The sequence below is a fragment of the Hippoglossus hippoglossus genome, chromosome 15, assembly GCF_009819705.1.
Source record: "Hippoglossus hippoglossus isolate fHipHip1 chromosome 15, fHipHip1.pri, whole genome shotgun sequence".
Lineage (NCBI taxonomy): Eukaryota > Metazoa > Chordata > Actinopteri > Pleuronectiformes > Pleuronectidae > Hippoglossus > Hippoglossus hippoglossus.
Genome location: NC_047165.1, coordinates 21,483,193 through 21,502,334, shown reverse-complemented (window position 1 = coordinate 21,502,334; position 19,142 = coordinate 21,483,193). Strand labels below are relative to the sequence as shown.

At 41.5% G+C, this 19,142-nt stretch overlaps 2 protein-coding genes across 2 annotated transcripts in view; one reads left to right on the top strand and one right to left on the bottom strand.

Moving 5' to 3' along the window:
* Positions 1 to 7,733, bottom strand: part of sertad2b (SERTA domain containing 2b) — a 39,565-nt gene extending 31,832 nt beyond the window's left edge. The window contains exons 1-2 of the mRNA XM_034608477.1: positions 7,596 to 7,733; positions 7,171 to 7,275 (exon numbers count right to left, since the gene is read on the bottom strand). The gene's annotated coding sequence lies outside the window, so the exon portion shown is untranslated. The remainder of the gene's footprint in view (positions 1 to 7,170; positions 7,276 to 7,595) is intronic.
* Positions 7,734 to 12,778: 5,045 nt separating this feature from the next.
* inaa (internexin neuronal intermediate filament protein, alpha a) lies at positions 12,779 to 18,550 on the top strand. Its single transcript, XM_034609699.1, has 5 exons — positions 12,779 to 13,111; positions 14,893 to 15,123; positions 15,331 to 15,858; positions 17,655 to 17,779; positions 17,928 to 18,550. The coding sequence occupies exons 1-5, from the start codon at positions 12,821 to 12,823 to the stop codon at positions 18,118 to 18,120; spliced, it is 1,368 nt and encodes a 455-aa protein (XP_034465590.1). The 5' UTR covers positions 12,779 to 12,820; the 3' UTR covers positions 18,121 to 18,550.
* The last annotated feature ends 592 nt before the right edge of the window (positions 18,551 to 19,142 follow it).

The following is a 19,142-nucleotide window of genomic DNA, read 5'->3' as shown; positions in this document are numbered from 1 at the left end:
TAGCCCTGCGATGGTGTGTCCCTGAACGCACCTCGTAGGTAGATATCAGCTGACTTTTAGGCTTTAAACAAGGTGTAAATGACGCCGTTTCGAGTCGAATATGAATGTCGGGGCTTGCAGACACTTGGATGACATCGCACGGGCAGTATGGAGGCATGTTATGTTTTTTCTGTTGTTTTATTACGTCCAAAGTATAGGTCACCAGTTTCTTCAATTTTATTGGATTCGGCTGCAAGGCTCCAGAAGTGTTTTGTGGACTCAAACACTTCACCCACGCATCCATCGGCATAGTGGTGAGTAGATAATGAGGTAATTTAAACTTTTCGGTGAACTATCCCTTTAAGGGCAGTTTGATTAAAAAAAAGTGAGTGGCACACCAAATATAAGCTTTAAAAGTGGGAGGATTTGGTGGAAGGTATAATGTACTTGATCTTCTGATTCCATCAGGTCAAACTTTGCATTTGCGCAATACTTTTGGTTCATAATCAAGTGTAAAATGAATGGCACATAACATATCAGCAGAGTAAATTCTCATGTTTTGCATATTAGCATGCTGACATCAGCATTTGAGTCAAACTACCATGTGAATTCACACTCACAGAGCTGCTGTTGGAGCTGTAGAGTTGTTACATACCCAGCAGTAAGATGACAGTGCATTCAGTTTGCTGAAAGAAAGGTTAGTTTCCATCTGAGCAGTGAGACTGGTCAGCATCAGTTTCCTTCTTTGACATCAGATATTAGGATCAGATTGAAACCTGGTACTGTGAAGCCGTGAGACTTCATGAAGCTTTTGTGAACACTGTTAATGATAAACTGATTACGATAATTGTTTGAGTTTTGGTGAGTGAGTGGTGCATTAAGGAGGTGTGATCAAAATGTGTAACATCATTACGGACACCTGACTCGACTTACATTACATCTGATAATTAAGATGAGTAGATGATTATTCAATCTAACTGGGAGCCATCTTTTCATTTAATAACATGCAACAATCAAAATGTTGAGGTTTAAGGGCAGAGGATGTCACACCTTGTTAAAGCCCTATGAAACAAATTGTGATCTGTGAATATGGGCTAGACAAATAAAATGTGATTGATTGACTGATGTTCGTCAGATCTGAACCCTGTGAGAAACGTTAAAATAACATTGAACTAATATAAGGAGAACATGGTATTTGTGCACATATGCTCAAATGTTCACTGTTGAACTGCTCTTCCAGTCTGTGAAGCTACACTGTTGTGTTAGCAGCGAGCAGCATATTCTCACTGTCACACACAGAGTGGGAGGAGGAGTGTGTGGGAGGGGGTATTCCATCAGTGTACGCAGTGTAACACGGACTACTATACAGGTAGTGGAGCAATGAGTCAGTGAGGGAGGTAACATGATAATATCTCAACATCTGAGTGTGTGTGTGTGTGTGTGTGTGTGTGTGTGTGTGTGTGTGTGTGTGTGTGCGTGTGCGTGTGCGTGTGCGCGCGTGTGTGTGTGTGTGTGTGCGTGTGCGTGCGTGTGTGTGTGTGCGTTTTCGTAGAGAGGATGCCCCCTTTCCCGACAGGCACTGCAAATTTTCCAACCTAGATAGACTTTGTATTAAAATTCTAAAATAACACCTATACATTATAATAATGAATTATGTGATTCAGTGTTTTTAGTTTTTGGGGAGATTCAGAGATGGAACTGAAAGAGGTCGAATAAAATGAACCTATACCTACCTACCAATCATAACTCACCTACATACCATTAACCAATCCTTTCTATCTATCTATCTGTCTGTCTATCTATCTATCTATCTATCTATCTATCTATCTATCTATCTATCTGTCTGTCTGTCTGTCTGTCTGTCTGTCTGTCTGTCTGTCTGTCTGTCTGTCTGTCTGTCTGTCTGTCTGTCTGTCTGTCTGTCTGTCTGTCTATCTATCCATCCATCCATCTATCCTCTCTTTGAATGCAGCCTCATCCATTATTAATTCTTTGTTCCTCTGGCTCCTGTTAAGATGCCTGTTCTACAAATGCTGCTCTTCTGACATCCGATCTCCCTGTCCGGGTGTGTGTGGGTGGGTGTGCATGTGTGTGTGTGTGTTCTGCATGTACAGCACATGTGCTTGAGATCTATACATGTTTAGTCTTGTCTCCTCTGCCTCTCATCTGAAAAAGGCATAATACTTGCTCGGCCATTGGATACTAAGTGCATTGTGGTGCTCATCATAAACATATTGTGTGTACAGCAGAAAGCAGGATGTATGATGTTGTAATGAATCATGCTCATATCGTGATTCATGTCCGAGGAACAAACACAACTTCCAATGACAGTATTTTCACGTTTTCATTTTTTAAAGCATTAAACACTGCTGCTTGTTGGACTAATATGAAAGGAATGGTTTTAATAATAACAACATAATCTAAATAAATGGTTAATTAGACAATATATGTATATAAATATCAATGGGGAATTTAAAATGAATAGATTGTGAACTGTTATAATTAAAAATGAAAATAAAGTCTATAAATACTAATACTAATAATTTCACAAAACGTCTTTCAGTCCCCAGTGTACATATTCCCAAGGTCAAGTATAAACTATATTAAAGTATAATAAAAGAATTGGAATATTAATTACATTTTTCGACATCATGCCAAATTAAAGCACAATTGGTTTTCGGTTAAATTATCATAATTCTTTTTACAAAATGAAATAAAAGAGACTAGCATTTGTGTACTCTTGAACATACAATAGGCACACAGAAAGTACTGTAGTACACATAAAGTCTAGTGTCTGTCCCCTCAGTTTTCCCCTAATGCATCAAAGTTAATATGTGCATTTTTTAAGTTAAGTTGGATTGAGGTGAAACACACACATACGCACACAAATGTACGTACATACGTCATTATGGGAGAGAGAAAGGGAGCGAAGGAACCCAGAAAAGGTGCTGCATGTGTGAATAACAAAAAGGAGGTCAGTGCCTGAAGGGGTGGAGCGATGTGAACACCACTCACAGTAAAGGCACTGAGAGTACACACACACACACACACACACACAGTTAGTTGTCTTTTGTCAAAGCCTATGGATGACTTGACTGGAGCTGTGACAGCATGGTCCCAGTCACTGGACTGACAGGTGTGTATGTCTCATGATCTCTGGGTTCCCAAACCGGAAATCTGTAACTGATCGTAAGTTTGGCTTTAATCTTGAACTTGCTAGGCCTGATTCTGGCAGTTAAAGCCACCGACTATCATTCAATTATGTATTTCTCACAGGAGATCATTCCCCCTCACTGAAGTTGCATAGTGCCAGAACAGACCTTTGTGGGATTTGAAGAGGCACCATTCTGCCTACAACACCCATTGAGTCTCACCACCACGCCATCAGAGCTCAAGCTAATGTTAGTGGCTCTGTCTTACTCTGTACTGGATTTGGGGATGTTTGCATTCCAATCACTCAGCCCAGGATAGCAATACATGTGCTGAGCATGATTAGTTCTCGTTTTCTCAACATTTAAAGTGAAAATATAAACAACTAGGCTTAACAAACAGGATTATGCTAAAAAATAATTACTTGACATAATTTTCCTTCTTGGTTTGGACTGTAATGAATGAATGGATGGATGGATGGATGGATGGATGGATGGATGGATGGATGGCTGGATGAATAGATGGATCGGTGGATGGATGGATGGACGTAAATGCTAAACTGCTATATTACCTGTCAATGCAATGCTAAGGGGAAGTTTATGGGAACTCACTCTATCGCCTGACTGTGAGTGCTCTGCGAAGGGGATATGTTTTAATGAGTGATTCTTCAATAGAACTGAAACGTGTTTTTTTTGTGAGCTGTTTAATTCATTTACAAAAAAGGCTCAACCAAGTTTTTCCAGATTAAGAGAAATATGAAGCTGATGATAGTTGATATTTGGTTGGTGAGTGACAGCCAATGGGAGCCATCGTGAGGGTCCAACATGACATTCAACAAGACAGTCCGACTGACCTGTTAGCCCCTGAACGCGACAAAATTAAAAGGATTATTCTGGATTTAGACGGGCTGGGCCACAGTGAAACATGCCCCTTTACCCACAGGTCCATATTAACGAGCTTAATACAGCATCCACACATGGAGACACTGAGGGTCAGAGGCTCAGGTTCACCAGATAACCCTGCTTACAGGGGAAATTAGAGGGGATACCTGTTCACTGATAGGGCTGGTGTAGTGCAGCGGAGTAATGCCGGTCCTGCTGAAGGATTATTGTGTGGTGATGCTATCATCACAACCACTCTCCCACTGTCTATTTATAGTTCACAGAGCTCTCCCTCCCTCTCCCTTCCCCCTATCTCTCTCTGTCTCTTTCAGTCTCTCTGTCACATTCTCCATACTAGATGCCAAATGTATTCAAAGGAGAAGTTCAGAAAAAAACAGACCCTCCAGTTACTAGTTAGTGGTTTGAAACTCAGAAATGCAGCACCTGTCCACAAAGAGCTACTCTTAAGTTGATGAACTTCATGTATCCCCATATATCGCACATAAATACAAAATGTTCCACAGAGAGGATGACTTTAAATCTTGATTGTAAATCAAGAATACAGTGGATATGTAACATAAAATGAGTAAGAATAAGTGTAATGTCCTATTCAAGGGCATTTTGAGCCTGAAATTTGGGGGGATGCTCTCTAAAAGCACGAGTCTTCTTCATTGCAGCACACAGCCACAGGTACACACCTTCATTCTCAGAGCTGTGGAGACAATCCAATGCTTATTAAGGTGTTTAGTTCAGCTTTTAACCCTTGCAGTCGCACCTCACTTGTGGAGCAGTTTATTTGAGAGCTGGAGTGTTGAATGTATTTAATTTGGTCAGAGGAAAACAAACGCCCTTCACTTGCACTTGGAGATCGACCTGTTCTGTGGAGTGGATTTTATAAAACAAACTATGCACATAGGTTAAGTGTGGCTCTGCAACAGTTTACCAGCTGTATGCCAAAGTGATCCAGGTCATTACTGAGAGCAAAAGCCAACCACACATTTGTCTCTGTAAACCATAAAGAAAATATCACTCTTCACAGTATGGGTTTAGAAACACTACGATAGCAGACAAGATTTCAGTTGAACTGTAGGGACCTGACTTTACTTGAGGGTGTTTCGTCCCAGTGTTCAGACAGAGACAGCGAACGATGGATGCATGGCTGCTGATTCCGCCTGCCAGACGGACCGCAACGTCTGAGCTACAGGCTGGGAACACAGACCAACCCACGGCACCTTAATCTGGATTAGCTGCTAAATTAGAGGCCTGATTGCTTGTGTAATCCCGTTGACAAAGTTCCGGCAGCCCCCATGGCCACTTGACGGCGGCCAATTAGTTTTGGTCAGCCCGAGCCAGGCCAGCACAGGCCAGGCAGGCTGACTTGGCTGATTCAACAGCCATAGAGAAGATTTTACATGGAAGCTGTGAAAATGTACATATCATAGCTGTATAATGCATGATCAGAAAAGAAAATGTGACAAATGTGTGTATTTTTGTCGAAAGCTATAAAACCATCATTAATCGTTAAATTTTAAGAAAAGTAATTTAAGTTAAGTTAAATTTAGGTCCCTTTATTACCACACAGAAAGGGTTTTAATGTTAATGTAATGTCATAATCTTACTAGCATTAAGGTATAAAATAAATCACATCACACTTTTACCTATAGCCTGCTCCAATTAGAGAAACTATTTAGGATTTTTGTGAGTGAATGACACAAATCAATATTTAATACCTTTCAAGACCAGGAGATAGCCAGGTGACGGTCCAAATTTTCTAGGCCTCAAACACTTGAGTAGTTTAGAGCGGAAATCAGTATTTGGTTGGAACTGATAACAACAGATGGTTGTATATCTGAGACAAGACAAAAGGCCTCAGCTAGACTCTATACACTAGACTTTGAGTCATTTTATGAGGTTTCTTTGTATTTCCCTTTTTATGTCAAATCGAATTCTGAGAGAGAATTTGTAATTATGGCTGCAAAAAAATTCCCTCCAAATTCTAGTGGAGTTATAGATTTCTAAAACAGCAATCAGTGGAAACAGTCACCTGACCGAAAGATTACTTACTTACTTTAAACCACCTCATGAGAGCACACTGTGTGGAAACGTCATGACAGCATTATAACAGATATTAATCTATACTCTTGTAGACAGACACACACACGCGCACACACGTGCACACACACACATACAAACATACGCGCGCACTCTCTCTCTCTAACACAGCAAATTACACACTGTGGATCAGGCCCAAGTGACTGCTGCAGCAGAACAGGATATGATTGTCAGTCAGTCAGTCAGTCAGTCAGTGTGTGTGTGTGTGTGTGTGTGTGTGTGTGTGTGTGTTCGTGTGTGTGTGTGTGTGCGTGTGTGTTCGTGCGTGCGTGTGTGCGTGCGTGCGAGTTTAAAGACAACCTGATTATGTAAAGCAGGCAGCAGAAGCCAAACAGCGAACAGCTCTCCACAGAGAACACTGTGGTCAGTTCATCCAACTCCAAACGGTTCAGGTCTCTCTAGTAGCTACAAAAAACATTTCCAACTGGATTCCGTGAGAAATGTAATAATCCCTCGACTAATTCATAAATGAACATAACTAACATATTTGTAACTTTGAGAATCGAGTCCCTCTGCTCGTGACGGCAGCTCCACTGTCTCTTACAGCAGCTGAAGGATGTCCAAACAGGGGGCACCATTACCAAATTGAATATTTCATTATATTATACCACAGTGCGTGTAGCATGTGATTGCCGATTTGAAAAATCAGTTTCAATGTATGTATTAGAAACTATCAGCCGCGTATTTCTACCACGTATTTGCTTTAAACAGCAAACCTGAGCGGATTAACAACAGTTTTCCAGTGTGGTTCGGCGGTACTTTGTCCCACGCAATGAAATGGTGCGTAACGGGAATTCCACGCAGCGCTTCTCGTCCTGTGAGCGCGTTTGACTGGTGTGGGCGAGCGAGAGCACTCCGTCAATTCATTGGACACGTACACGTCCCATGTCGACCGCACCGGGGGAGACTTGGCGAAGACGTTTAGCGTGCTTACATGTGGAGGCAGCGTGCGTCAAACCGTGCGTAACCTCCACATGGAGAGGCTCCGAGAAACAAGCCGCGGACATCATCACACAGCAGAGTTCAAGGCGCAGTTGGAGACACTCACCCTGTGTGGCAGATCCGTCCAGCACGGAGCTGAAGTGGAGGGTATGGTGGGAGGAAGCGGCTCTCTGGGTGTAGCTGTCGCGGTGGAAGAACGCTCACTCCCTGGCTGTAAGGATGAGAAGTTTCTGTTTCACCAAACCGACCCGATGGACCAGGAGCAGTCCAGCGTCTCCCCTGACACAGATCAATGCGAAGTCATGTACGATCAGACACTCTGGCGATGCGTTCACGTGCCGCGGAGCAGATCGTAAACACAAACAAACGAGCACTTTGCGCGTGCGAGGTCAAAACACAAGCTCAAATTGGATTTTAAATAATAAGTGCGATAAGAAGTTACATCTTATTCTAGCTTCTGGGTAGTGTAGCTACCATTTAAATATTAATTTAGCAATTCAACACAAAATATGTTAGATTAACTATACTTACAAAATATGCGCATCCAGAATATCCCACTACATTCTCCCGTGGATATTTACACGCTAAGAAGGTCTGTGTCACTGTGTGCCTTGGTTCCCTCCTCGTGTGGATATTTATGTGACACGAATTAAAAGCCTCGTATGTCCGCACGGTCCCTGAAAGCAGCAGCGGGCTGTGTGTGACAGACATGTCGTGCGGTGACTCAGAGCTGAGTCACAGCGTCGTGTCCCGCCCACACAGCGGCGGCGGCCAATGGCGCTGGGGCGGACACGCAGAGTGTGGCGTGCAGTCACGCAGCCTCCACGGCCCGTGTGCGGGTTTAAAGGGACGGAAATCTCCATTTAAGGCAGGTGGGCGGGAACACACGCTACATCACGGAATTAATATGAACATTTAGGTACAAATATGAAGTGGATTACATTAAGCACTGGAGAGAAACTGTGAATTAATCCTGGATTTTCATATTCTTCTCCAATAAAATAATTCAAATACATTATTTTATAGCCTAGCAAGTAATTAAAATATTCTTTCAGAGTTCACACTGTTGACACAAAGACAAAGTCCTCTGTCTTTATGACTGCTTTGGAGACTGCTATATGTTATATTTGTCTAAAGGAAACTGGTGCTGGCTCACTGGTGAACAAGTCAAGCTGGATGTTTAATGTGAATTGGGTTCTGTGGAGTTTTTGACCACTAGTAGCGCTGTGGAGCCATGTTGGATTTCCGACTTAGTAGAAGAGCTATGTCTCAATTCAGGGGCCGCCTCCCTCTGAGGCTGCATTTGGGACAGCCCAACCTATCCTGGATTGATTGCACTTTGGTGATTTGCTGATTTTCAAGGAGATGAGACGCGCAATGCTTAAAGTTTTAAATGTTAGTATCAGGCTTCAACTCAACCGAACAGCTAACGGTGTACATATTAAAACTTTCCCACCAATTATGGCTCTGTTGCTAAGCAACAGATGGTGGTGGGAGGTGAGACATGTTGATGATGCTAATCACAGAAAACCTTCGTAGGCAAGACCGTGTCATTTTCATTTGGCCTATGCGGCCTACGAAGAAAGCTTTCTTCTTCCTCAGGCCATGTTGACCGCAGCCTCTGAAGGCCCCTGAACTGGGACACATTGTCTCAAAATCAGTTTCAAACCTAATGCTCTCCTGTGTATTATGTGCCGTTATCAAACGATGTTGCTATCAATACTAACCTGGCGAGAGCAAAGTCCATTTCTTCATGTATGTTCCGCGTAGAGTTTAATTCAGGGGGAGTGACCACCATTTCTTAGGTGTTGTAGAACTGGATAGTTAGTTAATATGTGTCAACCCAGTTCCCTGAGATGTTTGGATTTAAAAAACAATAATATACTTTCCATGACTTCAATGTTCAGGATTATGGAGACACCATCCCTAGAGGTCCATGATGCTATAGTGGCACGATGGGTGGAGATGTAATGTAAGATCGTATAAACTCACTGTAGAGTACAGACGTTTATCAGATTATCGCTTTTGTTCAGCTCCTCATTTTATCAGTCAGCTACAGGTTTGTCAGAATGATCTGTGCACACGAACAAACATGTCAGCACACAGTTATGTATATACAGGAAGCGCATGTGCCTGTCTGCTGATGGCTGAATTCCAACAGAGCTGGCTGAAGCTGCCATAACTGCATCCCCCCTGTTTTCTTACAACTGTGCACCTGCTTCTTCCCACATCCCACAGCTCCAACACCACCCAAAGGACTTCAGAGGATCAGGAAGATGAGGTAATTCTTGATTTACATTGACCTCTGCTGGCAGTCCAAGGAAACTGCAGCTCAAATTCCTTAATCATCAACTACTTCTTGAAGTTCAACCTGAGGGGTATAAACAATGATCCTGTTGGTTGACATGAGGAACCACTGAGTGCATTGATCCAACAGCATCTCATAGCAGATAGCTGCACCTGGAACCTCTACCTACCGCCTCTGTCAGTAACCTGTAGCTCTATCTCCACCTTCAGATTCTGCAGTCTCATTAACCTGCATCTTCTGACAGACAGGTTTAGCCCAAACCTCCACCCATAGTTTCCCTTAAGTCCTTCAGCTTTTGCCAGCAACCTGCAGCTCTGGCCTCCAACTGCTCCTCCTGATTCTGGCAAACAGATACAGGTCAAACCTCCACCCACCAGTCACTTCCAGCTCCAGTCTCCAGCCTCTTTTAACCCACTGCAGCATTCTCCTCCTCCTACAGTAGACAGCTCCTTCCACTTCATGCATCCTCCGTTCTCAACAGCGATCTTCAGCCTCTGCCAACTTCCAGGAGCTACACCTTAATCTACTGACAATCAGATGCAACTTCACCCCCACTTTTAGTCTTTGGCAGCCACCCCTTGGCCTCTACTGGCAGACAAGATGCAGCTCCACAGTATTTGTCAGCATCTCAGAAAAATTGAGAGAAATCCTCCATGGGAAAATTCACCAAATTGACATTGAGGGCTTTACTTTCATGGCAGCACAAAGACCAGATATATTTTGTCTTTTACATAAGATTCGTATAAAGTATGGACTCATTGGATTCCTCATTGAACAGTTGAGGGCCAGAGGGAGAAAGTTTAGTGCTGGGCTTTGACTGACCACACCCTAGCTCTATGTGTATACCCACTGCCTCTACATTCCCATCAAGCAGCCTACATTGGACACAACATACGAGACATGGTAGATCTTCATTGTTTGTCCATACAATCAGGAACCATCCACAAATGCTGCACTGACTGTATCGGGCTCCAGTGTCACGTTGCGTCTATTAATTTGATTAAACACATCTTTATTTAGGAATGTGCACCATAGGAGGCCAATATAAACGGAAATGATAGAGCTCATAAAAGCAGATGCTGACACGGGGCTTCTTTAAACAACAATAAAGACCACACCATTAGTTATTAATGCAGGAGCGCTCTGAGGCTGCTGCTGCTGCCACTGGAGAAATCAACTGTTTGTCCCAGTTGTCCTGTCCACCCTCACATATCCAACACTTTAAATCTGTTATAAGCAGTGCAATGCAAAGATTTCAAGTACAGTTACTTTGTGCAACTCATTGTATATTAATCAACATCACAGGTGAATAACTCACCCAGGCTACATGAGACTCATGTAAGCATGAAACAGATAAAGAGGTTCATTTCCTTTGTTTTCCCTCTGGATCTCTCTACCCAAACACATCCGGGACTGCACCGACCTTACCATGTTCAATACTCTAATCAAAACTCACCTTTTTAGAAATGCTTTTAATGTGAATGTTTGACATGTGTTATATGTTTATATTGTGCTACTTTTTATGCTCAACTTTTAATGTTGTAAAGTGTCTTTGAGTATCATGAAAAGCGCTCTTTAAATAAAATGTATTATTATTATTATTATTATGTTGTAAAATGCTTTACATCCCGACTGAATCTAAACTATAAATATATAAGTGTTATAATATAATTAATGACTGAACTGGAATAAAAAAAGACAACCCCTCGCACTCTTTCTTTGAAACCATCATAAACTGACGTGATTCCATTTTAAATGATTCCATTTCCATTTCCATGGTGTAAAATGACCTGCTCAGTCATTCGTGAAGGGTTTTATCAAACTAGTGATAATACAGCATCAGTAGACCTTGTTCATCGGTCAGGGCTACAGGGATTTTTTTCCTGCGGCAGAGAGGAGGAGCTATTGGGCCACAGTGGCACCAGAAGCTGATGGGTGATGAGGAAAGAACCATAGACTGTGAATGAAAAAAACACGAAAAAACAACTGTCAAGATATTTAATGAATTAATCACCTCTTTACATAAAGGAACATGCAATTTGAGACCAGGGTAAGGAAGTTGGCATGTCATGAGATGGACTGATGTATTCTTGGTTTCTTACGATTTGTGGACATGAATACAAATACTCAATATTACAGCCCTAGTCTTCTGTTCGGGCCCTTCTTCAAGGTTGGGTATCAAGTCAATTGTTATGGTGCTTTAAGGCCCCTATTATTTCAGTTCATATAATGTGTCTAATATAAATAAATCTACAGTTAATTTAATTACCACAAAATAACTGTCATGATGATCAGGGAACCTCTGGGCTCAGCCATGAATGTATACTTTCTTGCAGGAACATGAGCTCAGTTTAATTGTTATGATAAAGATTCAAATGGTTTCACAAACAAAGAATATAAACAAAATATAAATTATAGCATTCACCTAAACAGGAGGAGAAAAATACAAACGTATTCCTTACAGTTTTCTCCAAAACCAGAGTCTGAAAGCTGAAAAAAGTACTTTGAATTTATTGGATTTTAAAATGTACATTGGTCCCACATGATCCAAATGTGCTCAACTGAACCAGAGTAAACAGGTTGGAACACTTCACCCCGGTTTTAACCTCTTTACACTGGCTTACAGTTTATTTTAGATTTGATTTTAAGGTTCTTTTAATTACTTACAAGGCACTTAATGGTCTGACTCCTCACTATATTGCAGATTTTTTAAATCCTCATATAACCCAGGTCACACATTGAGATCCACTGGCAGTGGAAGGAGATGCAGCAGGTGGAATCAGTACCTTTAAATCAAGGTGTAAATGTACATTTACTTTATTACCTAATTCTAGTTTTTATTATTGTAATAGGCATTAATGTTTAGATTGTAATGTTTATATGTTTGTATGTATTTTTTTACTTGTGTGTTTTTATTTGTGAAGCAGTTTGTAACTTTGAAAAGTGCTTTATAAATGAAGATACTATTTTTAAGATATTATTAATTATTAATTAAGATGAATTATTCATATATTATTTGATCAGTTACTGTAAAATCAACTTATCATGTAACGTAGAAGAAATTTCAAACACTGCAAGTCTCAGTGAACTATTGAGGCTTAGGTCTGATGCTTGTTCATTCATTGGGAGTTTGTGCGTCTGCTGGTGTGATTAGTGAAATACAGACTGGAGGTGTGGAGGAGGACGACTCCATCACATAGTGAACACATGGAGCACAGGTCTGGGTAAAACGTGGGGGAAGTGAGATCACTCTTTGTGTCTATCTCTTCAAGAAGCAAAACCTCAGTCAACATCTTCACTTCACCACAGCACACACGTTATAGTGTCGTTATTCAGTGTCCCTCCGTGCGTAAAGTGGTTCGCTCCACCTGCCACCTGTCACCTGCTCTATATAAGCTGCTGCAAAGCTCTTTACGCACATCAGTGCTGTCTCCGACTCACCGCAGACATGAGCTACGGGGACCGCTACACCTCCTCGTCCTACCGGAGGCTCTTCGGGGAATCCTCCCGGTTCCCCGTCTCTCCGTCCCGCACCGGAAGCGCGTCCTCTCGGTTCCCCCCGGGGCTCAGGTCCATGGCGGCGTCCCGCAGCCACGCGTCCTCGCTCAGCCTGTACCGGAGGTCGGGACGGTCCTCCTCTTTCTCTCCGGGGCCCACCGACTCACTGGACCTGACCCAGACTTCTGTCGTCAACAACGAACTCAAAGTCATTCGAACCAACGAGAAGGAGCAGCTGCAGGTAGATTATATATAGAAATATATAGATTTATATAGAATAGTTTATAATGATGCGTCTTACAGTAAATGGTCTTTTTTATTTTTTTTATTAAAGCCTTTAAAGTATTTTAACTTGTTCTTTATAATATCATTAATTAACTTTATTTATATAGCACCTTTCAAAACACAATTCAAAATGAAACATTAAGGCAAACCATAAAAATCTAAATATTATATAAATAAACTGATCACAGTTTATAAAATAAAATGGTGTTCAACAGCTCATTCTTATAAAACGTATTATTATATTAATTTATGACCAATGACCTTCCAGTTGTGGTGTTTCAGTCTTTCAGTGTCAGGCCTTGCATAGTCATTTTACATTTCCCTATGTAGAGCACTAAATAAATCCAGACGTAAACAAGCATTATACCCCTCTCATAACCTCATTCTGAATTTAAGCCCTTTATCAATAACATAATTCAGACACATTTATCGTAAAGAAAGAACCAGCAATTGTATTTACTTATAATAAGGTGACCTGGCCTTTTGATCTCTTAATAGACTTGTTACTTTAATCCCCCTGAATCTGATGCTTTTTTTGCCCACAATTCAGCACACCTTTATAAACATAGCCATAAAAATCACGACGCTAATCAGACATCTGACAAAACATCTGAACCATCTGAATAACTCAGGGTCCACTGACTTGTATCTTCTCGACCTTTTCACCTTATCACAATGGCTTTTAAGAGTTGACTTAAAAGTTGAGTTTGACAAAGCAGCATGGTGACACCTTCTGTGTGATACAGGCAAAAGCTCAAGAACACGGCTGCAACCATTATTTTAATGGCGGATTAATCTGACATTACTTGATTAATTATTTAATCTATAAAATGCCACAACATAGGACAACCCAGTTTCTCAGATTCCAAGCTGACATCTTGAAATGTGTTATTTTGCTCATGTAACAGTCCAAATCCTGAAGATGTTTATGTGTACAATAATTAAGAATGAATTATAATATGAAGAATGAAATGTTGCAGCACAATGGCGGCTGTGTTTTTACGACTCAGCCATTATGTGTGGTATATAATGTGATTGTGGTGTGATTCTCCTCCAAAAACTGTATTTGGACCAAAAGTACCAGGAAGTTTTTTGTCTCAGGAACGTTTTTAAAGGAACTAAAAGGTTCCTTTAAGTGCTGCAGATCCCCCCCCCCCCCCCCCCCCCCCCCAAAAAAGCTGGGACTTGCAGAGAAAAAAAACGTTATCAAAACCAGTGCTATCAACGATGTCATATCTGTAAATGTTTCATTATGTTTTGAGAACCCAGGTGGCAGGAAGACAAACAGTGGATGTGTTTTTAATACCCATGTGTGGGGATGTCACCTACATTTCATGTTTCATACCAAAGAGGTGAGAGAGGCGGGAGATGTACTTTCGATTTATCCCTTTATTCTTAAAGACAAGCTTGACCTTGTGGACAAACTAAACACCTTTTGAGTTTTTATGACAACTGAAGGCTACCACAGGTTGGAAGGGGAGGGTGAGGTGAGCGTGTTCAGCTACAACATGTAACTCCACCACTAGATGTCCCTGAATTCTACACACTGAACCTTTAATACACTGTCAATTTTGATGAGACATGAGATATTACAATGAGTGCATTTGGAAGGTTGGATGTTTATGTTATTACATGCAGGAGATTTTAAATGAATCACCAGTGGTTAGAAGCCTTCCTGGTATTTTAATCCAAAAGTAAAATATTGTGGGATTATAAACAAGCCTTTATCCTGCACAGGGTCTGAACGATCGCTTCGCCATGTTCATCGATAAAGTGCGTCACCTGGAGCAGCAGAATAAAGTGCTGGAGACGGAGCTGTTGACCCTGCGGCAGAAGCAGAACGAGCCGTCCCGCGTCGCTCACGTCTACCAGCAGGAGATGAGGGACATGCGGTCACAGCTGGATGACTTGAGCAGGGAAAGGAACCATATCCTGATCGAGAGGAACAACATAGAGGATGAGCTACAGGTAAAACCACTGGGCAGTGGTAATGATAATGTATGTATGATGCATGTGAGGAATTTTGTTGACAACATTATCCTAAATCTCATTATTTCATCTTCATCATCTCATTTCTCAAATCAAAAATGAGCTGCGGAGTCATGTGGATATGCTTTTTATTTCAAATCTTACTTGTCCATTAACTCACCTCTCTCTCTCTCATTTCACTATCAGAAACTCAATGTGAAGTTTGATGAGGAGGTGATCGCACGGGAGGAAGCAGAGCAGACCTTGAAGTCTTTCAGGAAGGACGTGGATGACGCTGCAGTCATTCGCCTGGACCTGGAACGCCGGGTGGAGTCGCTGGCGGACGAAATCACCTTCCTGAGGAAGGTGCACGACGAGGAGATCCAGGAGCTGAGCAACTTGATGGAGTCACAGCAGGTCTCCGTGGAGCTGGAGGTCGCCAAACCGGACCTCACCTCAGCTCTGAAGGAGATCCGCAACCAGTACGAGTCCATCGCCTCCAGGAACCTGCACTCGGCCGAGGAGTGGTACAAGAGCAAGTTTGCCAGCCTCAACGAGCAGGCGACCAGGAGCAACGAGGCCATGAGGGCTAGCAGGGAGGAGATCAACGAGTTCAGGAGGCAGCTGCAGTCCAAGACCATCGAGATCGAGACCCTGAGGGGCACCAACGAGTCTCTGGAGAGGCAGATCGCAGAGATGGAGGATGGACACAATGCTGAAGTCTCATCCATGCAGGCAAGCAATTACAGTCATTAAAAACTATAGTGGACCTACAGTATGTTGGCATTTATGTTGTTATTAGCATTACTGTGCCCTTGTCTCCTACATCTCTCAGGGAAATGGAAGATTTTAGTCCCCAAGCACACTCATTTCTGCACGTTTCATTTACAAGAAGCAGTTCCACTCAGAACATTAATTCCCTTTCATGACAGTTATCATGAGATTGCATCACTCTTTCCGGGACTCTTTTATAAACATTACTTAAGTGCAGACTTGTGAATTAAAGCCTTGATGGGGAAAAAGGAAAGTCATTTGCTCTCAGTCACCTGCTTCCAGGCTGCATGGAGGTCAGTTCTGTCTGTAGAGTAATAGGATTGGAAGCCAGCAGATCTCATGGTCCTGAATTATGTCACAGCTTGAGTAAAGCTGTTTGCTAACTGCACACAGCAGGCGGTCCCAAACCTTTCAATGTCAAGTCTGAGTAGGAGCAAGGAAGACAACATACTGGCCATGTTATCATTAAAACCATCAATCATACGCCCTGTGATGGCAGTTCTTCTGCCAACCTCTTAGATAGCAGAAGTTTGAGCCACTAATTAAACTGCAATAAAGGCTGTTTGTTGAAGAGTTGATGGATCAAAAAGCTGAAGGTGAAATTGTGAAATCAGTGATATTTGAGTGTAATCCTGCCATAATCACCACTCAGTCACATAGGCAAGTAGTTTCATAATTGCTTATTGATAGATGGTTTGATGAATTTCCTCTTAATCTCAGCATCTATAGCTGTAGATGAGACGGTTGATAGCATTCTCTTGTCTGTATGATAAATAAATATGAAGTTACAGACAGGAGCTTTGCTAAACATAAAGGCTGGAAACCTATTACTTATTAGTAGGCATAGTATGACTTACTAATCATTTGTAAGTATACATTATTTATCAAACTTTATCATTGCCTATTACCTATTATTACTTACTTATCATTAATAAGTATATTATTACTTATTACTGAGCTTTATTATTGATTATGACTTACTTATTACTGAGCTTTAGAGTTGACAGTAGACTGATTTTTGACTTGAACAGAGCAATGCTAGCTCTTCCTCCTTGTCCATCTTTATGCTAAGCTAACTGCCTGCAGCTAGATAGGAAAGAGAAAAGAAAAAGCAGGAAGAAAGAAAAAAGTGCAGAGTTTAATTAACGGGCAAATCGCTAATCAGAATAGATTATATAATGTGTCAGCATTAGCGCTGGTAGTTCCATAAAAAAGAAAGAAAACAAATTTTAAAAAAACTCCTCAAATATGAACTATTTATTTAACAGCAAACAGCAGAAACAGCAAATTCTCAGATCGAATGTCAGCAGTGAGGCTTCCTACTAAAAGGTGATAAACTATACTTATGAAATAATAATGGGGAATTTGAATTTAAAAAATCCTGTCTGTAATATTAACCTGTTTAAAATACAGACTCTCACCTCAATGTTTGACAACTCAGAGTCAGAGATCAACGGATTCAAGTTCAAGGTCTGAAGAAGACACGAAACAGTTCTTAGTCAATCAATGGTGCGTGTCTATCAGATTAACCTCTGACCTGCTAATTCGGATAAAGGAAGGCCATCTGCTTTCACTGGCTCTTTAGAAAGGCTAAAGCTCCTAAAGGATTCTTTATTCCCTTTGAGGAAATCATGCCGCTGGAAAATCAGTACCGTGGTATAGATCCATGCACATGCTAAGTAAATTCATTGAGAAAACTGCTGATAATGTCCTTGCTTTTCTCTCGTCTGAATCCATTGTCATTTCCATTGTAACAGGACACGATTGGCCATCTGGACACTGAGCTGAGGAACCTGAAGGGTGAGATGGCCCAGCACCTGAGGGAGTACCAGGACCTGCTCAATGTCAAGATGGCCCTGGACATAGAGATCGCTGCCTACAGGTGCTGAGAGGATAAAAAGGACAAACCCAACAAAAGATGACTTTCTCTTGACTAGTGGACACCATTAAAAAATGTATCTTGAAGCATTTGTGGGACGTGTAATGTCTGCATGTCCACTCTGACATTTTGTTTCTCTCGGTCCCACAAGGAAACTGCTGGAGGGGGAGGAGACTCACTTTAACTCAGGGGTGTCTTTCGGTGCTGCCAGCTTCAACTATCAGCCTCGAGCCTCCGCCAGCTCCTCCAGGAGCAGCCAGAGGGAGAAAGAAGGAGGCACGAAGGAAAGCTTCAAGGAGATCAGCGAGGACAAAGATGAAGCAGACATCAACTCCAACAACTGAGCACAAACACAGACAGATAGATAGATAGATAGACAGACAGGGAATTCTGGAAGACGTTTGAAGACGTATTCATTTTATGTATAGTGAGTTTAGAGTTAATAAAATAACCATTTCTACAAATGTTGTGACTTAGAGGTGAAAATCTGTATTTTGGGTGATAATCAATATCCTTTAGTTGACATCTTTCCTGGGTCATAGGTCTCAGTGCTTAGATGATCTTTGGACTCTAAAATTATCAAACTTTTTAAAAATAAACTTTGTTCCACTCCACATTAAACAAAAGAAGCCAACCTGGAAACATTTGAAACAAATCTGCTCGAAAGGTCTCCAGAGATTAACACTTTTCAAATATTGTACAATAGTAAATGTGTGAGCAAGTATTGAATATGGATGAATTTGCATTTACTGCTGTGTTACATTGCACTGACACCTGTGTGTCAGGTAAGAAAAATGCCCATAGTGTTTATCAAGGGAAGACACTTAATGTTAGTGTAGTTCTCTGTTGTAGCAGTGTACTGTCAGTTTAAAGCCCCTTGGACACAGAGTTCAAAGAAAGGACACCATCTGCTCTTTTTCTTTGTTTTGTCTCGTTACAAAGTGTAAAAGTTTCCCTGGTCTGAACATAAGCTACAGAGCTGTATGGTGGAAAAAGCTATGGTGCCAGAAAAAAATTGTTTAGTACAATGGATACAATGCTTCAGTAGGAAAACTGGAATGTTACTTACTGTTGTTTTTAGTGGAACTGAACAATGCAATTAATAAAATAATCTGGCTAACAAGCTGCTTTCCTTTTTTTTTTATATCCACATCAACATATTCACACAGAGGAAGACATAAAGCTGCCTCCAGTTAGATGTTTATGTCCATTAGCCGTCGAACCTCGGCCCATTAACAAACTGCAGAACTCATACAAGACAGCAAGATATTTAGCAACTGCATAAAAAATGTAGGGAGGCTGTTATCACACATTTTAAGTTCTCAACCAGTCAGGGAGGAATCCCTGTCCAACGTGTCCTGATAGG